Source organism: Lampetra planeri, chromosome 38 (assembly GCF_965212315.1).
Source record: "Lampetra planeri chromosome 38, kcLamPlan1.2.h2, whole genome shotgun sequence".
NCBI classification, from domain to species: domain Eukaryota; kingdom Metazoa; phylum Chordata; class Hyperoartia; order Petromyzontiformes; family Petromyzontidae; genus Lampetra; species Lampetra planeri.
This window is the reverse complement of record NC_136144.1, coordinates 10,569,350-10,587,440: the sequence shown is the minus strand read 5'-3', so window position 1 is coordinate 10,587,440 and position 18,091 is coordinate 10,569,350. Positions and strand designations below refer to the sequence as shown.

Here is an 18,091-nt window from a genome sequence, read left to right as displayed (position 1 = left end):
AAACCATACCTGTAAACCCCTTATCAGTGCCTCCCTCATTACAGACGAATTCAGACCTTATTGGTCACCCCGTGCCCCCGATACATCTCAACGTTCATCCTACAGTCCCATCACAAGGAAAAAACACAAACAAATAGACAAAAACATTTTTTCCCATATTGAAACGGCTGTACACTGCATGGACCTGAAAACTCAGTCCCCCTGTACAAGAACACGGGTAAACCGTGATGGGTTGACAGCTTCGCCTTGTCAATGTCACTCCTGAATAAACATCGCCACGCGTGTTCTGGAGTTACTTGACCTCGACTCTACTGCCACCTTCTGGCGCGCTCACAGCCCTGCAACTCTGAACCTCGGGAGCACTTGGGGATGTTGCGTGGCGGTTCTAGCCGCATCTTGTCGCTTCGTGTCCCCTTCGCTGTCTTTAAATCCCCTTGAACAAAGATCTCGGCACAGCGAGCCCTGATCAGCCGCACCGGCCGGGTTCACCTTCAACGCCCGCCCCTTTGTGTTGCAGAGCCCCTGTGGGTGCGGTTCGTCGCATTCGGACGCGATACAAAAATCTATGTCGTGAAAAGTGTGTACGTCGGACTCCAATAATCCGCGAATCCTGTAATTCGCGACGGTCGCAACGCTTCGCGAGATCCGAAAATCCGCGATTTTTTTTATTTAAATTCCCCGGTGGCGCAAAACCTCGTGCGAATTATGGCGCCACGGTCGTGCCGACCTCGAAATCCGCGGCACACCGCTGCAGATTAAAAACGACTCGCGGACGGCGGATTCCCGTAGGACTGGGGGCTAACGGTCAGTATTTAAGCAGCGAGTTTTACAATGCATTATACACTACATTGCTGTTGTAAATTATCTCAAGTTGCGTGGTTCTTTAGATTCTCGAATATTGTATCAAGATTGTATAGGTGTTGGGGGGGGGCAAGCTCCCCCCCCCCACCAATTTAGGCACCATTAATACTGGTAGGAACCTCCTGGTTACACCAGCCCACAGGAGATTATTGTGTCCGTCCGTCGTGCAGGGAGGGGCTGGGTGGGGAGGGAGGGGCTGGGTGGGGTGGGGCTGGGGGGGGTGGGGCTGGGTGGGGAGGGGCTGGTCACCCCGTGGTGCGCTTATAAAACTCAACGTTTAACCTACTCACGCCGGCTTGTGCCCGCATATTTGCGGAATACACCACGCCGCCGTTGACCCTGGCCATTGACCGAGCAACCCAACGTTCCTACCAGCTCCCTCCGCAGGAATGTGTTTTATTTTGTAGTTGCCACTGGTTCTTCATGTTCTGCAAATGTAGATGCCACTGGTTCTTCATGGTCTGTAGATGTAGATGCCACTGGTTCTTCATGTTCTGCAGATGTAGATGCCACTGGTTCGTCATGTTCTGTAGATGCCACTGGTTCGTCATGTTCTGTAGGTGTAGATGCCACTGGTTCTTCATGTTCTGCAGATGTAGTTGCCACTGGTTCTTCATGATCTGTAGATGTAGATGCCACTGGTTCTTCATGTTCTGCAGATGTAGATGCCACTGGTTCTTCATGGTCTGTAGATGTAGATGCCACTGGTTATTCATGTTCTGCAGATGTAGATGCCACTGGTACTTCATGTTCTGCAGATGTAGATACCACTGGTTCTTCATGTTCTGCAGATGTAGATGCCACTGGTTCTACATGTTCTGTAGATGCCACTGGTTTAATGTTCTGCAGAGATGTAGATGCCACCACCACCATCTATTGTGCGGCGGTTGAACTCACGACTATCGGTCCAAACAGGCAACTGTACATATGGACAGGTTTGTTCGTGTCTCTGAAAGTTCGTGAGTCGAATGTTCATAAGTAGAGGAGTCCCTGTATTTTGTCTCTTTATGTGGCGGTGTGCGTGTAGGTGTGTGCCAATTGTGAGTGGTCTGTGGCCGTATTGGTGATTCTATTTAATTAAATTAACTGATATAATTATTTGGTTATCTGTACTTACAGATTTTCAATCAGAAGAAGACAAACCAAGACACGAAGAGAGACGAACCAAAGGAAGATATAAAAGAGTACCTTATACAGTACAGCGCTGTACTGTATAGTGATGTACACGCGCTTATTTTTTTCCGCCAATGCAGAATAAATCTATTTTGCAGGAGGGGGAAACGATAACAAGGAGAAGGGAGAGAAGGGAGGGAAGGGAGGGAATAGGGGAAACAAAGAGAAGGGAGCAAGTGTAGAAGCAGGGAGGAGGAGAAGACAAGCAAAGATGTCTTCAGGGCAAGGCAGCAAGGGCCAGACAAAAGCCAAACGAGTCTTCCTTTCCCTCGAAAAGAAAATTGAAGTCCTGGAAAAGATCAGGACTGGAAGATCCCTCCAAGCTATTGCAGCCGATTACAACATTGGCTACACCACCGTCCGAGACATCCGCGACAACGCGGATAAAATCTCCAAGTTCTTTTCGGAACTTCAGAGTGCAAACGCCACAAAGAAGCGCAAGACCACCCGCTCGGCTGACAACAAGGAACTCGATGCCAAGCTGTACGAGTGGTTCTTGCAGCAGCGTGCACAGGGCCACCCAGTGAGTGGCCCCATGCTGTGCGAGAAGGCCAAGGTCTTCTCTGCAAAGCTTCGGTCCAGGCAAGAAGGAGGCGACGAGGAGGAAGAGGAAACCTTCATGGCCAGCCAGGGGTGGCTGCGTTCCTTTAAGGAACGCCACGGCATCCGGCGCCTCTCCGTAGTCGGTGAACGCCCTGGGTCTGATGTCGATGCGGTCCGGGAATACATCGCTAGGTTCCAAGCGATGGTGGACGACAAAGGCCTATGCGCATCCCAAATTTATAATGCGGATGAGACGGGCCTGTTTTGGAAGTCGCTGCCTTCCAAAACATTGGCTTCCTGTTCGGAAGTGAATGCTGCCGGCTACAAATGTAGCAAGGAGGGCATGACAGTTCTGATGTGTGCCAATGCTTCGGGCACACATCAGCTTAAATTGACGTGCCTGGGTAAGTCAAAAAAGCTTGGGGCCCTCAAAGACCTCCCTGAGGACTGTCTTCCTGTCCATTATTATGGACAGAGGAAGGCCTGGATGGACCAGTTCACCTTCAAGGACTGGTTCTTCACCAAATTTGTTCCTGCCGTCCGTGACAATCTCTTCCGTGAGAAGTTGGGCTCGCGTGCAATCCTTGTAATTGACAACGCCCCGGCACATCCCTCCGGACAGACCCTGCAGACGCAAGATGGGCACATCACTGTTGAGTTCCTTCCGCCGAACGTGACCACTCTCTTACAGCCAATGGACCAGGGGGTGACCGCATTATTCAAATGCCTGTACAGGAAGGAGCTTCTACGGAAGCTTCTCGACATGGAAGATGAAGACCCAGAAACTCTCATCAGGCATTGGAGGGCTCTTTCTATTAAGGACGCCCTTTTTGTGGCCGCTTCTGCCTGGAGACACGTGCGGAGGGACATCCTCAACCGGTGCTGGAAGCCAATCTGGCCTGCTTCTTTTGTGCCCCAAGTCGACTTGGAAGAAGAGGATGAGCAGCTGTCACCTGTCGCCCTCCAAGAGTCGGCCAGAGAATGTCTCGCACTTCTGCACGACATTCCGGGCTGCAGCAGCACCAACCTGGAGGATGTCACCGAGTGGCTCTCCTCAAAAGACTCCGTGGACCCCGCCTGGCAGGAGAAAACGGAGGAGGAGATCCTGGCTGGCGTTGGCAGCGATGACGACGGGGAGGAAGAAGACGAGGCCACCGCAGAGGAGCAGGCTTTTGGAAGGACAACAAGGTGTGCGGCGGCCGTTAGCGCTTGCGATACTTTACTCGGCTACCTGGAGAATGCTCCTGTCCCCGAGAAGGAGCAGAGGAAACTTCTCATAAGGAGAATGAGGAACGAGATAGCACTGAGGCAATCGGCGCTACTTGGCCAAACCTCGATGTCAGGCTTTGTGGTACACGATACTGCTGCTGCTGCTGCTCATGGGACGCTAGTGCGGCGATCAAGGAAGCGGAGGCAGCCGTGCACAAAAGCTGCGGCCGCCGCCCCCAGGTTTCCCACACCGAGTACTTCTGGGTGGTCGTGAGCAGGTCGTCCCCGTGTGGCAACAAGTGGCAAGGAGGACATTTCTTACAGCTGGAGGATTAAGATAATGAGGGGAAATATTGTTTACTTATTGACTATGGCACAGTATTACTTGTTCTGTTTTGTCGCCAATTATCCACATTGGATAAATAGTCTCTTAATTAATTTTTTTTTTTTAATTGCTTTCTGTTTGTTCTGAGCGGATAAAGCACAACACTTAAAATGAGACGATAAAATGTGTTTTCTGTTCTGAACATCATCAGCGGATAAAGCATAACATTAAAGATGAAACGATTGAAATTTTTGTTTCCTCTGGCTTTATTGAGTGAAGAGTAAAAAAACACTTTTTTCTGTTCCGACTATCCACATTGGATAACTAGTCCCGAAAATAATTCCAATTCCTAAATAAAATGAAATTGTTGACGTCGCACAGACTTCCTGTGCTGACGTGTGGTTTAGTGACTGGCCGCGTGTGGAGGACTAACATTTATCTGCAGAAATTATCTTGAGAAATTATATTTTTACAATAACTGCATTTCTTTATTTATTAAACCAAAATTCCTTTTCAATATAAAGTGTGTATTGCTTGAAACCAAAGTTTATTTAAACTTGACAGTCATTGACACTACTGTACTTGGATAAAATCAAAACACATTCCTGCGGAGGGAACTGATAGGAACGTTGGGTTGGCCAGGGTCAACGGCGGCGTGGTGTATTCCGCAAAAATGGCCGACTGTGAGGGCGGGCACAAGCCGGCGTGAGTAGGTTAAACGTTGAGTTTTATAAGGGCACCACGGGGTAACCAGCCCCTCCCCACCCCTCCCCACCCTCCCCTCCCCACCCAGCCCCTCCCCACCCAGCCCCTCCCCACTCTTCCCTCTCCACCCAGCCCCACCCCTCCCATTTTTTTTATGCACGACGGACGGACACAATAATCCCCTGTGGCCTGCTGGAACCAGGTGGTTCCAGCAGGCCACAGTGGACCCGCTGTCTAGCCACCTGGTGTCACCTTCAGCGTCCAGGCCACGAGATGTCAGATCAGGCCCCCTCTCCCACGTTGCTCCTTTCTCTGTCTTCTTAACCCCCTCACCCTGTTTGGATTACGCAGAATATCATTTATATTTAAAATACAGAAATTGAGGAATTTAGCGATTTATACCTCTCAATTGTATAATGTGCCTAAACTACTGTATAGTTCCGAGCCAAATAGCTGCATCGAAAGAGGTCCAGTGACCTTCTGATTACTGAAGTGTGCAAGACCTGACCTAATCGGGAGTTTGGCCTAATAATGATCAAACATGAACCATTTAGTAACCATCGAGAGCTCTGGATCAGAATGTAATATGCTTTTTTTTCTTGGCGGCAACTAGTAGTTTGTAATTAGTGCACACTTATGCACGCATGTGGTTCACTCCTGTATCCCCAGGTCTTCTCAAAATACTCATGGGTAACACCAAGAGCGTGAGTGACACAGATGACGAATCAATAACGATTAATTATATTATAAATAAGCGTTATGGAAATTATTTGAGACTGAAACTGGAGACAACTTGAGTCTGGGGCTGCATTTCTTGTCAAATCATGACTTAAATTTGTATCCCCAAGAATCGCGATCATGAGATAATCTGACATTGGAAGTTTCGCAACTTAACAGGACGCCACGCAGCCAGGTGGCTTATGAAAATGTAATGACCGAATAATGACCCCAAGCCAATATGCAGTCTAACGGTGTTACGTAAATAAAACAGGCTAATTTTTAAGTTGATAATTTTGTATGGCCCGCGAATGATGTTTCAATATCCAAATGGCCCTTGGCAGAAACAAATGTTTCCCACCCCTGCCTCTAAGTCCCCGATTCTCCCGAGAATCTCAACCCAGAGAAAGAAGAACGCTGGCGAACATCGAAGGGCAGACCACCCTGGATATGCGCCCTCATTGAGACCCAAAAACCATCGCCCACCTGTTGGCTTTGGCATTCCTCCACCTCCCTCTTCTCAGACACCGATGGAATCACCAACCCGTGGCAGACCCTCAATGGCCGCATGCGCGCGTCTCCTTCATGGACAATTAAAGATAAACCACGGTGGAACTATGGCCATGCGAACAAACTATTGAGCATAGAGTAGCATCAATAAAGCCCCGTAGAGACACACACAGATACATTTGTCAAGGAGAGTCGACACAAGGTTGCGGGTGTGTTCGTCTTTTATTGCTTCCCCCAGTCCACACTCGTCCACAGCCAATTCTCCCCTCCTCTCTCTCTTACATCTCCTCGCCTGCTCCTCCCCCTTCCACTGTCACCGTCCCACTCCCCCTCCGTTTGGTGGGAATCCTTCCCCTGACATCCCTGACACATTGAAGACAATCCACAGTTCGTGTTATTGTGGCCATGCAAACCAAAACTATGAGCCGTGAAGTAGACCCGCTGTAGTCTGTGCGCCTGCAACGGAGGAGGAGGAACATCAATCTCGGTGTGTCTCTCTCCCGGAGCACGCCGTGGCCAGCAAGAGACCTCCACACTGGGGCGGTGACCTCCTTCCTGAACGTGCGGCCAAAAGCACGAGGTGCGGACCAGCAGTGGCTGCTGCTGCTGTTGTTGTTGTTGCGTCTTGTATCCATCCAGTCGCTTCGTGCTGCCGCTGCCGATATCCACGTTCCGGGGCCGACGATGCCGATTCATGTTCCGGGGAGTCGCCGATACTGATTCATGTTCCGGGGAAGGGGCGATGCCGATTCAGGTTTTGGGGCCCTCTGATGCCAATCCACGTTCAGGGGGGCGATGCGGTTCGAGCGATCGCGGTGAGTGACGCGCGCCTCTGCATTCTGTAAACGCTGCTCAACATTACAACGTCTCATTATTTGCTTGCCGCTATGATTAACATCGTTAACTACTTTACCCTCGTACTCGTCCGATCACGACAAACGTGCTGATTGAGCAACAACAACAATCCCGTCTGCAGTGACCATGCTGTAGTCACGCGTCGTGTGTCGGTGTGTGTGTCGGTGTGTGTGTGTCTGTGTGTGTGTCTGTGTGTGTGTCTGTGTGTGTGTCAGTGTGTGTCAGTGTGTGTGTAAAAGGTGCTCGCTAACAGCACTTGCCCCTACAGTCTGTTAAGGCTATACGGGGGATCTTTATCTTTGTGTGTCAGTGTGTGTGTGTCAGTGTGTGTGTGTCAATGTGTGTGTGTCAGTGTGTGTGTCAGCGTGTGTCAGTGTGTGTGTGTCAATGTGTGTGTTTGTGTGTGTCAGGGTGTGTGTCAATGTGTGTGTCAGGGTGTGTGTCAGTGTGTGTGTGTCAATGTGTGTGTCTGTGTGTGTCAGGGTGTGTGTCAATGTGTGTGTCTGTGTGTCAATGTGTGTGTCTGTGTGTGTCAGGGTGTGTGTCAATGTGTGTGTCTGTGTGTGTCTGTGTGTGTCAGGGTGTGTGTCAATGTGTGTGTCTGTGTGTGTCAATGTGTGTGTCTGTGTGTGTCAGGGTGTGTGTCAATGTGTGTGTCTGTGTGTGTCAATGTGTGTCTGTGTGTGTCAGGGTGTGTGTCAGGGTGTGTGTCAATGTGTGTGTCAATGTGTGTCTGTGTGTGTCAGGGTGTGTGTCTGTGTGTGTCAATGTGTGTGTCTGTGTGTGTCAGGGTGTGTGTCAGGGTGTGTGTCTGTGTGTCAGGGTGTGTGTCAGGATGTGTGTGTCTGTGTGTGTCAATGTGTGTGTCTGTGTGTGTCAGGGTGTGTGTCAGGGTGTGTGTCAGGGTGTGTGTCAATGTGTGTGTCTGTGTGTGTCTGTGTGTGTCGGTGGAGTGACGGTTAGCGCGACCCGAGCTCGATTCCCGCTCACGGCGACGATTGTCTGAACCCGTCCTGAGCCTCCCCTAGGTCCACTCAGCCTCAAATGAGCAGTGACCTGGTGCGGTGTGTAGACATCGCCACTGGGAAGACAAAGACGGCCGGGCGTGGTGTCTAGACACCCACCCCTCGTGTGCCGTCGTTACGGCCTTCATCGGCGCTGCTGCTGCTCGCTAACAGCGCTTGCCCCACAGTCTGTTGAGGCTACACGGGGGATCTTTGCCTACGATGGTGGTGGTGATGGCGGTGGTGGTGGTGGTGGAGTTCTTTGTCCTGTGAATGGATTCTCGTGCGTGGTGGCAGCAGTCAACCCCCCCCCCCTCTAGGTCCACTCGGCCTTAACAAAAAAACCAAGCGCCCGTGTGTCGGTTCTGTAAACATCGCCACCCGACCCCCCTCGTGTGCCTCAGAGGAGGCCTTAGGAGGTTGCTTACTCGCTCCCAGCCCCTTGCCACAACGGTCTGCTCGGGCTACCCGGGGGACCTTTGCCCTTGTAATTGAACGCACGTGTTAATTGCTCGTGTGCGGCACTGCACGTGGTTCCAGGCTGTGTGCCCGTGCTGTGGACGTGCTATGGACGTGTGTTAGAGTGTGGGGAGCGGTGGTGCAGTGGTTAGCGCTACGTGTTCGATTCCCGCTCACTGGACAGCACCGGTGACGATTATCTGAACCGGTACTGGGCGACCCCTAGGTAGACTCAGCCTCGAATGAGTACATGGTGTGATGTGTAAACAGCGCCACTGGGGAGACAAAGGCGGCCGGGCGTGGTGTTGGCCACCCACCCCTTCCGTGTGCCGTGCCGCAAATCATCTGGAGTTCGTCTGGATGGATGCAAGGTCTCAGAAGCTAAGCAGGTGGCGCCTGCTGGATGGTGCTTGTTGGCTGCTCCGGGTCTTATTTGGTCCAGCAGCAGCAGAGGGCAGTGCAGGAAGATCCCATTTGTTGCATTGTCAAAACCAGCTGTGGATGGCTTTTGGCCGAATTCAAAAGCAAAGTGGAATAATGTTCGATGCAGCAGCAGCAGCACTCCTTCGCGTGGCTGATGTTGATGCATAGCAACTGCTGTAGCTTTGCACCGAGGTGGTTGAGACGGATAATTGTGTCAGCGCATCGCTGTGATTTCATATGCCTCGCATAGATGTCAACCCACACGATCTGCACCGTATTCTTGTCCAGGCAAATTGAGTTTTCAGGTCCATACGGCGTACAGACGTTTCTCCCTCGTGATGGGACTTTGTAGGATGAACGTTGAGATGTATAAGGGGCACGGGGTGACCTATAAGGTCTGTAATATGGTCGGGAACTGATAAGGGGTTGACAGGTATGACTTCGTGTTTGTGAATAGGGCATTGAGTCGTTCTATATTCCATGGTTCTGTTCCAGGTGACCGTAGTCGCACACCTAAACCACATCCACGCAAACCTTGGCATATGCGGTTCTTTGACGGTTCTGGTCTCGACAGGCTCGGTGAATTCTGTCTAGTTAGATGATTAATTTGACCTTACGTTTGCTCCCCAGATGGACTCTCGCATTGAATTTTCCTTCATTAAAAAAGAACATGAAGAACCGCCAAGCCCTGATGTGTTTCCTGATGTGACGGTGAAACTTGAAGATGACGATGACGGTGAGATCTCGTCGATTTTATGTAGGTTTGACCGGGGAGATTGCAGTAATGCAAACTCTACGAGTCAACAATTCACTTTGTCAGGTCACTTTTATCATCAACCTTTTTCATGTTAATGCATCGAGTGAAATCGCACGTATATCAGTGCAAAAACCTAAGAGAGAGAAAACATCTTAGCCCCCATAATTGAAATTAAGGTCTCAGTAGTACAGGCTCAGCGGTACAGTGAGCGGCTCGCAAAGACATTTAAAATCATGGCTGGGGGTTGACTTAGCCCATCATTCCTCCATGGCCCATAACACGAGTGCCACTTTGTGTGGAAGTTGGCAGTGGTTTTCCTGATGGACAGACTTGGCCCCGCCAAAGGAAAGTAGAATTTCCACCACTAGCATAGGGCTGTAACAGGAGATGAGCACTGGCAAAATGCTCAATTGAGCAAGAAACCACTGACTTTTGAGTTCATTGTCAGTGCTCTGACAGTGCTCTGACATTGACATAAGACGTTCCCTGATACACCTAGCCACATAGAGGTATAATTCGAATGTCAAAAGGCCTGTAATCAGCACAAATTTGTTAGAAAGTGCTTTTTGGCAGGAATGGAACTGCCAACGTCTAAACAAACTGGATGCGTTGGTGGGCATGATTACTGCTAGCCTATTCCCAGCTTCCTCAAGATTTAAAGGTGTAATCATCGCGTAACGTTATTATGTCTACGTTTTGATGTTATATACACACGCGCACACACACCACACGTGCCGTTGTTTGTGAAGCGCTGTTGAGCGAAGAGGATGTGGAAGAAAAGCCCAGCCCTGAGATTGTGCGGACGGTGATGGTAAAGCATGAAGAGGAAATCACAGGTCAGATCTTCTGCCCCTTTTGAGTTTAGTTTCTCTTGCAGGCAGATAATACAGCTCTCGCTCACATTCGTACAGCGCTATACGGGCCGTTTCCCACGTTGTTTTTTGAGCGACACCGTTTGCTCGTTCACCACAAACTTCCAATGCCGCCGAGGCTCTTGCTTCGCTTGAAGACCGCTCTTCAACTTCCCGTGGGACTGCAATGCAACAGCTGTGGCGTGAGGAGGTTGCCGCCCCTCATTAGCGGACGCCGACCCCAATTCTTACCCAACGAGCGTGACTGATTTGCGCCGGACACTTTCAATATTTCAGTGAGGATGGGGTGACGTTATTTAATTCACAAGAATCTGACCGCAAAGTTACGCATTCACATATTTCAGCTGTTCATGTAAACGGTTGTGAATACTAGCTGATGAACTGCAGGTGTGTTGACATACTGTGCGTTATCATCATCAGCCATGATCCATCCGGTATCCCAAATCCATTGACATATCACACAAATAATGCGATGTAACAATCCACCTATGAGCTGATCTTATCGCTTCATATCTACGGTGGATGACCTGCCCGGTGCCTTAGCTGCCAAAAGATCGCACGCTTTTCCAAAAGCAAGACCCCAAAAAAACAAGTTGGCTAAAACACCGGTGATAGGTCGAAGAACCGTCAATAAAATGTCCCAAGCCCCGCTGGTGCAAAGCTCACCTTTAAAATATTCGGTCCAACCGCTGGAGACCAAACCTTTATTTGATCAATTTCAGTTCCAGGACAGAAGATTCCTAAGGTCGAGGAGGACGTCGGGAGGCCAGAGACAGGATATTTCTACGGTTATTTCACCAATCGAGACCGGACGGAGGTGTTGGCATGCAACATTGATCAAGGTGAGCTCCCTTTGATCATATCACGGAAAAAATGTTTTCAGCAGCCGTGATGAATGGTTCAAGATGTGCTCATATATACATAACGGTTTGTTTACGGTGTGCACGCGGGCGAAAATTTCGGCCAATCGGAGCGCTCAGAAGTGGGTTGAGTCACATGGCCTCGGCCAATCAGCAATGACCATCTATGAGCGTTTAGACCTCGACTGACTTAGTTTACAGGATGACGTTTTCTGTTTTGGCAGTGGAAACAGCTCCTGCAGACTCAGTGATTTGGACCTCTTTTTAAACTTAGAAGTGAATTAATAGTGATTGCAATGGCCCATAAAGTGAATTTGCAAAAGGAAAAGAGTAGGAAATTAATTAGCCTTCAAACAAAGCAGGGAATTATTGATACGCATGAAGAAGGTGTGCACTGATGAGTGGCTTTGGCTTGACCCAATCCACCATTTTTTCAATTTAGCAAAATAAGAATTTGTATGCTCTAATTATTCATAATTTAACTATGTTTCTATTAATATTAACCCTGTAATTTTCTTATAATATGTATTAGTATTGAGTGTTTAAATGTTATAAACTATGTTTTTAGGCTCAAAAAGGTCAACTTCCGATCGTCTTCGAATGGATGAATACTTTTAAAATGTAATTCCTATATTCCATTTACAGTTATTTTGGTGACAGTAGTTTTCGTGGAACGGATTAAAAACGTTAACGAGGGACTATGGTACTCAGTAACTTGACAAAGCCAAATTGCTTGCGGTGTTCTTCCTCTTTCAAGCGAGGGCCTACAAATGTGTGTCGCCTGCATTGTGTAATAAATCTACACATTTTGATTTTCTGGTTGAACAATTTGTGGCAGATGAAACGAAAGATACGGGACACCTGTGTGAGGAATGCGGCAGAGATCTTGGTGGTAGACGCTTCAAGAAGACGACCGTGGGTGAAGCGAAACTCTCCGGGCTGCCACGGAAAGCCTGCACGCATTGCGGGAGGCTGCTTCAAGATGCCGTGACAAGCCCTGGGGAGGAGCAATTCTTACAAACAACGACCGAGGAGGCTTCTTCGCCATTCGACGAGTCGCGAGCGCAGGCGATCGGCGCCGCTAGTGAGAGGACGCACACGTGTCTCGAGTGTGGGAAGGCGTTTCCCAATAACTCTCAGCTCGTGAGGCACGCCAGGATTCACAGCGGCAAGCGACCGCACGTGTGCAGTGACTGTGGAAAGGGCTTTTCGGATCAGTACCGATTAAAGGTGCACTCCAGGTTGCACACTGGTGAATGGCCACACGTGTGCATGGAGTGTGGAAAGGGTTTTTCGGATCTTTACAGATTAAACCTGCACTCCAGAATTCACACGGGTGAATGGCCGCACGTGTGCAAGGAGTGCGGGAAGGGGTTCTCTTATCATTGCAGTTTGAAGGCGCACTCCAGAATACACACTGGCGAGCGGCCGCACATTTGCAACGTGTGTGGCAAGGGATTTCGACGGCGCTCCAACCTGGACACACACTCTGTAACCCACACGGATGAAAAGCCATATGTGTGCAATGAGTGCGGGACCAGTTTTTCACTGCGTTCTACTTTGGAGAGGCATTCCAGAACCCACACTGGCGACCGCCCGTACGTTTGCAAGGATTGTGGCAAGGGCTTCTCACGGTTTTCTACTTTTGAGACTCACTCTAGAACGCACACGGGCGAACGCCCGTACGTTTGCAAGGATTGTGGAAAGGGCTTTTCACATCGTTCCAATTTAGACACGCACTCTCGGACCCACACTGGCGAGCGCCCGTACATTTGCAACGATTGTGGAAAGGGGTTTTCACATCGTTCCAACTTGGAGGCACACTCTAGGACCCATACCGGTGAGAAGCCGTACGTGTGCAAGGAGTGCGACAAGAGGTTTTCATCGCAGTCCAGTTTAAAGTCGCACTGTAGAATCCACACTGGTGAGCGTCCATATATTTGCAAGGATTGTGGGAAGGGCTTTTCACACTATCCTAGTTTAAAAGCGCACTCTAAAACACATCGGGGTGATAAGCCGTGTGTGTGAGTCATGTGAAAATACATTCTTCAGCACATTGTCATTTAAAGGGGGCACACTGCGCCACACAGGTGTGAGGACACAGATTTGCAAAACATATTCGAAGGGTGTTTGACATGCCTTCTTTACATGGCCACTGAGATCTGGGCCCTGTCAGCACAAGCAAGACCCAGTTCTAGCCAAGGAAGAGCACCTTGGGTCCACGTCGCCACAATCCACGAGGCTCACGGTTTGGCACCCACAGCCCTGTCTCCCAATCCCCCTCCTCCGTGGCTAGGGGTGGACAAGTTTCAAAGCCCTTTCAAACATTAAAAGATATTGGGCTCGAGTAAAATTTGACAAGCAGCTGAAATTCATCGCCTCGGTGACTGCATTTGTATTGGAGAATTGGACACATTTATTTTTCCCCCGAATACATAAACAGAAAGGGATGCTAACACATAAGAGAAAGTGTCTGATCAACCTTGGTGTGAACAAAACCCGCTCACCACTCTGTGCTCGCTGTATGGCTTATCGTCCCACGGACCACACAATAAGCCTTCAACTACATTAATGCAAACAAATTGTCAATATTCCTACTGTGATATTTACAAAGGGGGCGTCTCAGTAATATCAGTGTTACAAATAAGTAAATAGATAGAAATCCTTTGCAAATATCCATACTGCATGAGAGGCCTCGCCCTGACCAGACTTAGCTGTACTCGTCTTATCCCGTTGGGTTGATATCACTCGTCGGCGATGTTAACTGCGACCAGGAATCAAACTCGTGTCGACGTGTTGGTGGTGCAGTGTGCCCACCGATGCACCACTGCACCACCCTTTTGAGTATTTTATTAATGTGAAGACATCTATTAAATGTGAATAGGTGAGGTTTGTAGTCAAGTGTTTTAATGGAGTATTTTTACGACGTATCACTCGATACAACTGTTGGTACCTTTATTCATCTAGTTAGGGAGTTACACTACTTATGAGAGATACATACATAATGCTGAAGTTGGTCAATGTTCCCTTTGTCAAAAGGCGTTGGTGTATGTCGCTTGCTAATTTGATGTTCCCTGCAAAGGGCTGTATAAGAAATAGTAATCTATAATGCACATATTTAATCGTGGGATCAACTAGTGAAGAAGTCCTGCATAGGAATGGCATTTGACACCAAAGCACTCGATGAGGTGCCCAATGAGAGCCATGTAGGCCACGAGCAGGAAGGGGACGGCCAGAACCCCGAGGGAACGTCACGATGAGAGCTCGGTCTCTTACAGACGAAGGCTCCCACCCCTAAGCCCACTGAGAAATTCCTGCCTTGCAGGTGGCACGTGACCCACTGGAGGACGCCAGACCGCCAGTGCCAGAGTCCGATTTCGAGGAGGCTGATGAGAGAGTGTTTTAACTTGCGACGAAGGCTGCAGAGATACTGACACCACCACCTGCAGTCGGCTCGATTGTGGTCTCGGTGGACTAGACTCGGCGACGATCGGTAGAGTGAAGGGAGCACACGCTGGGCTCAAGGCCTTTCCAGGAGCATGGCGGGTTGGAGGGGAGAGGTTGATTGTGGATCTGCAACTTGCCGAATCGTCGGGGGGGGGGGGCGGGGTTCAGGGCCTTGCTTTCTTGAGCAGCGGGTGGGTGGGGGGGGGGTCAGGCCGATTTTGTATGAACGTGAGACGAGCATGACTGCGAACGAAGCGTTGGCCGTTTGTGCAATGGCAATGCAGCGCACTGTTGATGGAGGAAGCGTTCATGTGCAAAGGCGGGTCGTTTGCCGTCTTGATGGCCACACTGGAGGTACAGGCCTTCGCCTGAAACGTCGCCTATTAGTTTAGTTTGTATGTGTTTAGTTAGTTGCCCTTCCTGCCTCCCCCCCCCCTACCTTCGATTAGCATGGTTGGCTACGTACGGTGTGAAGGAAGTTCAACATACTGGAGTGGGTCCGGTTGGAGGCGAGCCCACTGCGAAGTTTAAGTCCATTCCCAACGCCTCCAAGTAGTTTGCTTCTCTAAGTACGTGAGCCCCTTTAGCCATGTCGATCATGATGCATAGATTCAAATATTCAAATTATCATTTTTCAGCTCCCATCACATAATTGTGCTTGTGAAGATTATTTGAGGTTTCACGCATTTTGTGAAAATAATAGGGTAATGTTGCTTTTAGACAAAGGAAGTAGACAAAACGTGCAAACAAGACAACACATAAAACCACGCAAATGGGAGTAAAAGACGAGAATTATTCTTAAATGTAACCCTCATCCTGAATTGTGACAATTCATCAAGTAGCCACCTTAAAGTAAATATTTTTTATATGTAACGTCGTGCAGTATTGTAAAACTTTGTGCATATGAACCGGTAGGCATGCATTAATTATTGTTGTTGTACATGCAAGTGTTGGACAAGCAAAACGCACATTAAAGTCTATCACGAACGTGATTAATCGTGCTGAATATTTTATTGTTGTGCATGGACGACCCAGCCTCATTTACCTCCACATACAGCCTAAACTCTCTGAACGTCTCTCAAACACGAAGATAGTTTCCACTTTTGTACGGGAAAATGTACAAAGGACCCGATACACGGAAGCATCGCATCTACGAGCCCGAATTGCATTCCGTCAAAAGGCCACTGATCCCTGGATCTGTGCACACATTGCTGCATCGCGATGCGCACATTAACAACCCCTCCACTGATGGAGGCCCTGTGTCCAATGTAAGTGCATGGGCGACACACACAGAGCCGTCCCCTAGGGTACACGGCAAATTGGGGTGACCGCCCTGGGCCCCGCGCTTTGGGGGGCGGGGTGGGGCGGCATGCTTCGACATCACAGTGTCAGATGTAATGCTTCTGGTTTAGTTTGAAGGCATCGGTGTGGCCCATACGGTGTGGGATTTGCCCCGGGCCCCACACCCACTATGGACAGCCCTGGCGACACATGACCGTGTAAGGGTCTTCATATAGTACTATAACAATACAGTTAAAATCATGTTATTGAAGAGCACAAATATATATGTTTTAAACCCACGCAGAATGACACCATTAATCACACGGCAATAATTTCTGTATTTCATCAAAGTAAGCAATGCAAAATATATATTTCGACATTCGAACCATAAATACCTGTGTAATAGCATTTCAAGTAGGAAACACACACGTGTACAGTACTGTATTGTCAAAGTCAACTGGAACGTGCAAAGATTTTGAAGAGAGACAGAGCCACAGAAGAATATAAAACGTAGCGTGTACTGTGTGTGAGTTTGGCTGAATGAAGCAAGCAAGATTGAGGACTGGGTGGGTTTGTATCCTGGTGCTAGGGGCGCCTAGCAACTGGTATAGAGGTCGTGGGTTCGATCCCAACCCCGACGATCCCTGTATATTTGGAGTTTGCATCTCTCTCCCCGTGGTCGCGTGGATTTTTCTCCTGGTTCTTCCCTCCACATTTATAATTAATGTGCGTTTCAGAGTATAGTTGGCTGCTATGAATTTCCACGTAATAATACATTTCTGAGGAAAATAATACAACGTTGAGTTTTAGTCTTTTTTTAGTTTGCTACAGCACCCGTAAATTGCCTGCCTGCCATTGCAAGCTGCTCCATGTATAACCGGCATGCCCTCGCTGCCCGTGTATTTACGCCATCAATGTGTTCGGTTTACGCCAAAATCAAACTATGGAATACACTTTACAGATATATTTTCGCGTTTAAAGAGTATTTCATTGCACACATTCCTAACATGTCAATTTGTCAATTATTTTTTTTAACCACTGACATTTTGGCAGATGAAAATCCCAAAGATTAATGTGAATTTTTGACTTAAAACTTTCGTGACTGCAGGAATTCATATTATTGGTAAAGTCACATAAATATAAAAAAACAATTTTAATTAAAATAAATTGAAAATAATAAAAGCAACACAAGCGGCCTTCATCATCCGGAGAGAAAAGAGGGGGCACGCCTCCAAATGTAGACGCTTATGAGGGTTCCAAAGTGAGTGGACGGTGGAAAGAGCTGCGCAAGCAACACGAGCTTCGCAAGAGGCACGCCAATGCAGGAGCAAAACAAAGGGGGAAGTTGGGCGGAAGTGAGCTTGTGCATCGCAAACAGCATGGGCGGGGAAGCCAGTAGTGTTGGAGCAGACAATGGGGGGGAAGGAAGGGGGCAGAGACAGGGGGAGAGAGAGGGGGTGGGACATAGATGGGGGGGGGGGCATTGCACCTCACGACACCCATCCACACTGCTGACGGTAGTGGTTGTTGACAAGAAAACACAAATCAAGTCATGACCCAAAGTGGTTGATGACATCTTTCTTAGAGAAATACATTTCATGTGAGCCAGCCGCATTAAAGTAATGATCAGCCACGGCAGAAGTATTGGTCCTGCCGTGTTTTAGATCTGCCTTGTGTTCACGAACACGGTCCGAGACATGTCGCTTAGTTTCCCCAATGTAACTGCTGCTGCAGATACAGCTTAGTTTGTAGACGCCGGGATACTGCATGTCAGGAATCTTGTCCTCCACAGATGGGATCAGATCACTAATTTTGTACACTGTGTTAAATCGGACCTGGATCTTGTTTGTTCAAAATTTTGGAAATATTTTTTGTAATCCTTGCTATGTAAGGTAAGGTGATGGTTTTGATTGGATCTTCAGATGGCTCCTTTCTCACGGTTGGGGTGATGGCTATGCGGATTGTGTGGTCAGAATATCCATTCACCTTGAGAGTCTGGTGTACATGTTTGAGTTCACTGGTTAGGTGTTCATGGTCGGAGATACATTGAGCTCTATGGTGTAGCGTTTTGATGAGGGAATTATTCTGGG

At 48.7% G+C, this 18,091-nt stretch overlaps 2 protein-coding genes across 2 annotated transcripts; both read left to right on the top strand.

The window, feature by feature from the left end:
* Window positions 1-47: 47 nt before the first annotated feature.
* JRKL (JRK like) lies at window positions 48-4,359 on the top strand. Its single transcript, XM_078612360.1, has 2 exons — window positions 48-804; window positions 1,981-4,359. The coding sequence occupies exon 2, from the start codon at window positions 2,246-2,248 to the stop codon at window positions 4,058-4,060; it is 1,815 nt and encodes a 604-aa protein (XP_078468486.1). The 5' UTR covers window positions 48-804; window positions 1,981-2,245; the 3' UTR covers window positions 4,061-4,359.
* A 2,393-nt stretch (window positions 4,360-6,752) lies between these two features.
* LOC144731307 (uncharacterized) lies at window positions 6,753-14,169 on the top strand. The gene is made up of 5 exons (XM_078612361.1): window positions 6,753-6,858; window positions 9,415-9,520; window positions 10,291-10,377; window positions 11,136-11,255; window positions 12,112-14,169. Exons 1-5 carry the CDS (start codon window positions 6,814-6,816, stop codon window positions 13,299-13,301), a joined length of 1,548 nt encoding a protein of 515 aa, XP_078468487.1. The 5' UTR covers window positions 6,753-6,813; the 3' UTR covers window positions 13,302-14,169.
* The last annotated feature ends 3,922 nt before the right edge of the window (window positions 14,170-18,091 follow it).

Bases quoted from the DNA above. Each gene is read 5' to 3' on its own strand.
- LOC144731307 (XM_078612361.1), top strand. From the start codon at position 6,814: ATGCCAATCCACGTTCAGGGGGGCGATGCGGTTCGAGCGATCGCG. The intron at 10,378-11,135 runs GTCAGATCTTCT...GATCAATTTCAG, and splicing joins GCATGAAGAGGAAATCACAG to TTCCAGGACAGAAGATTCCT. The intron at 11,256-12,111 runs GTGAGCTCCCTT...AATTTGTGGCAG, and splicing joins GGCATGCAACATTGATCAAG to ATGAAACGAAAGATACGGGA.
- JRKL (XM_078612360.1), top strand. From the start codon at position 2,246: ATGTCTTCAGGGCAAGGCAGCAAGGGCCAGACAAAAGCCAAACGAGTC.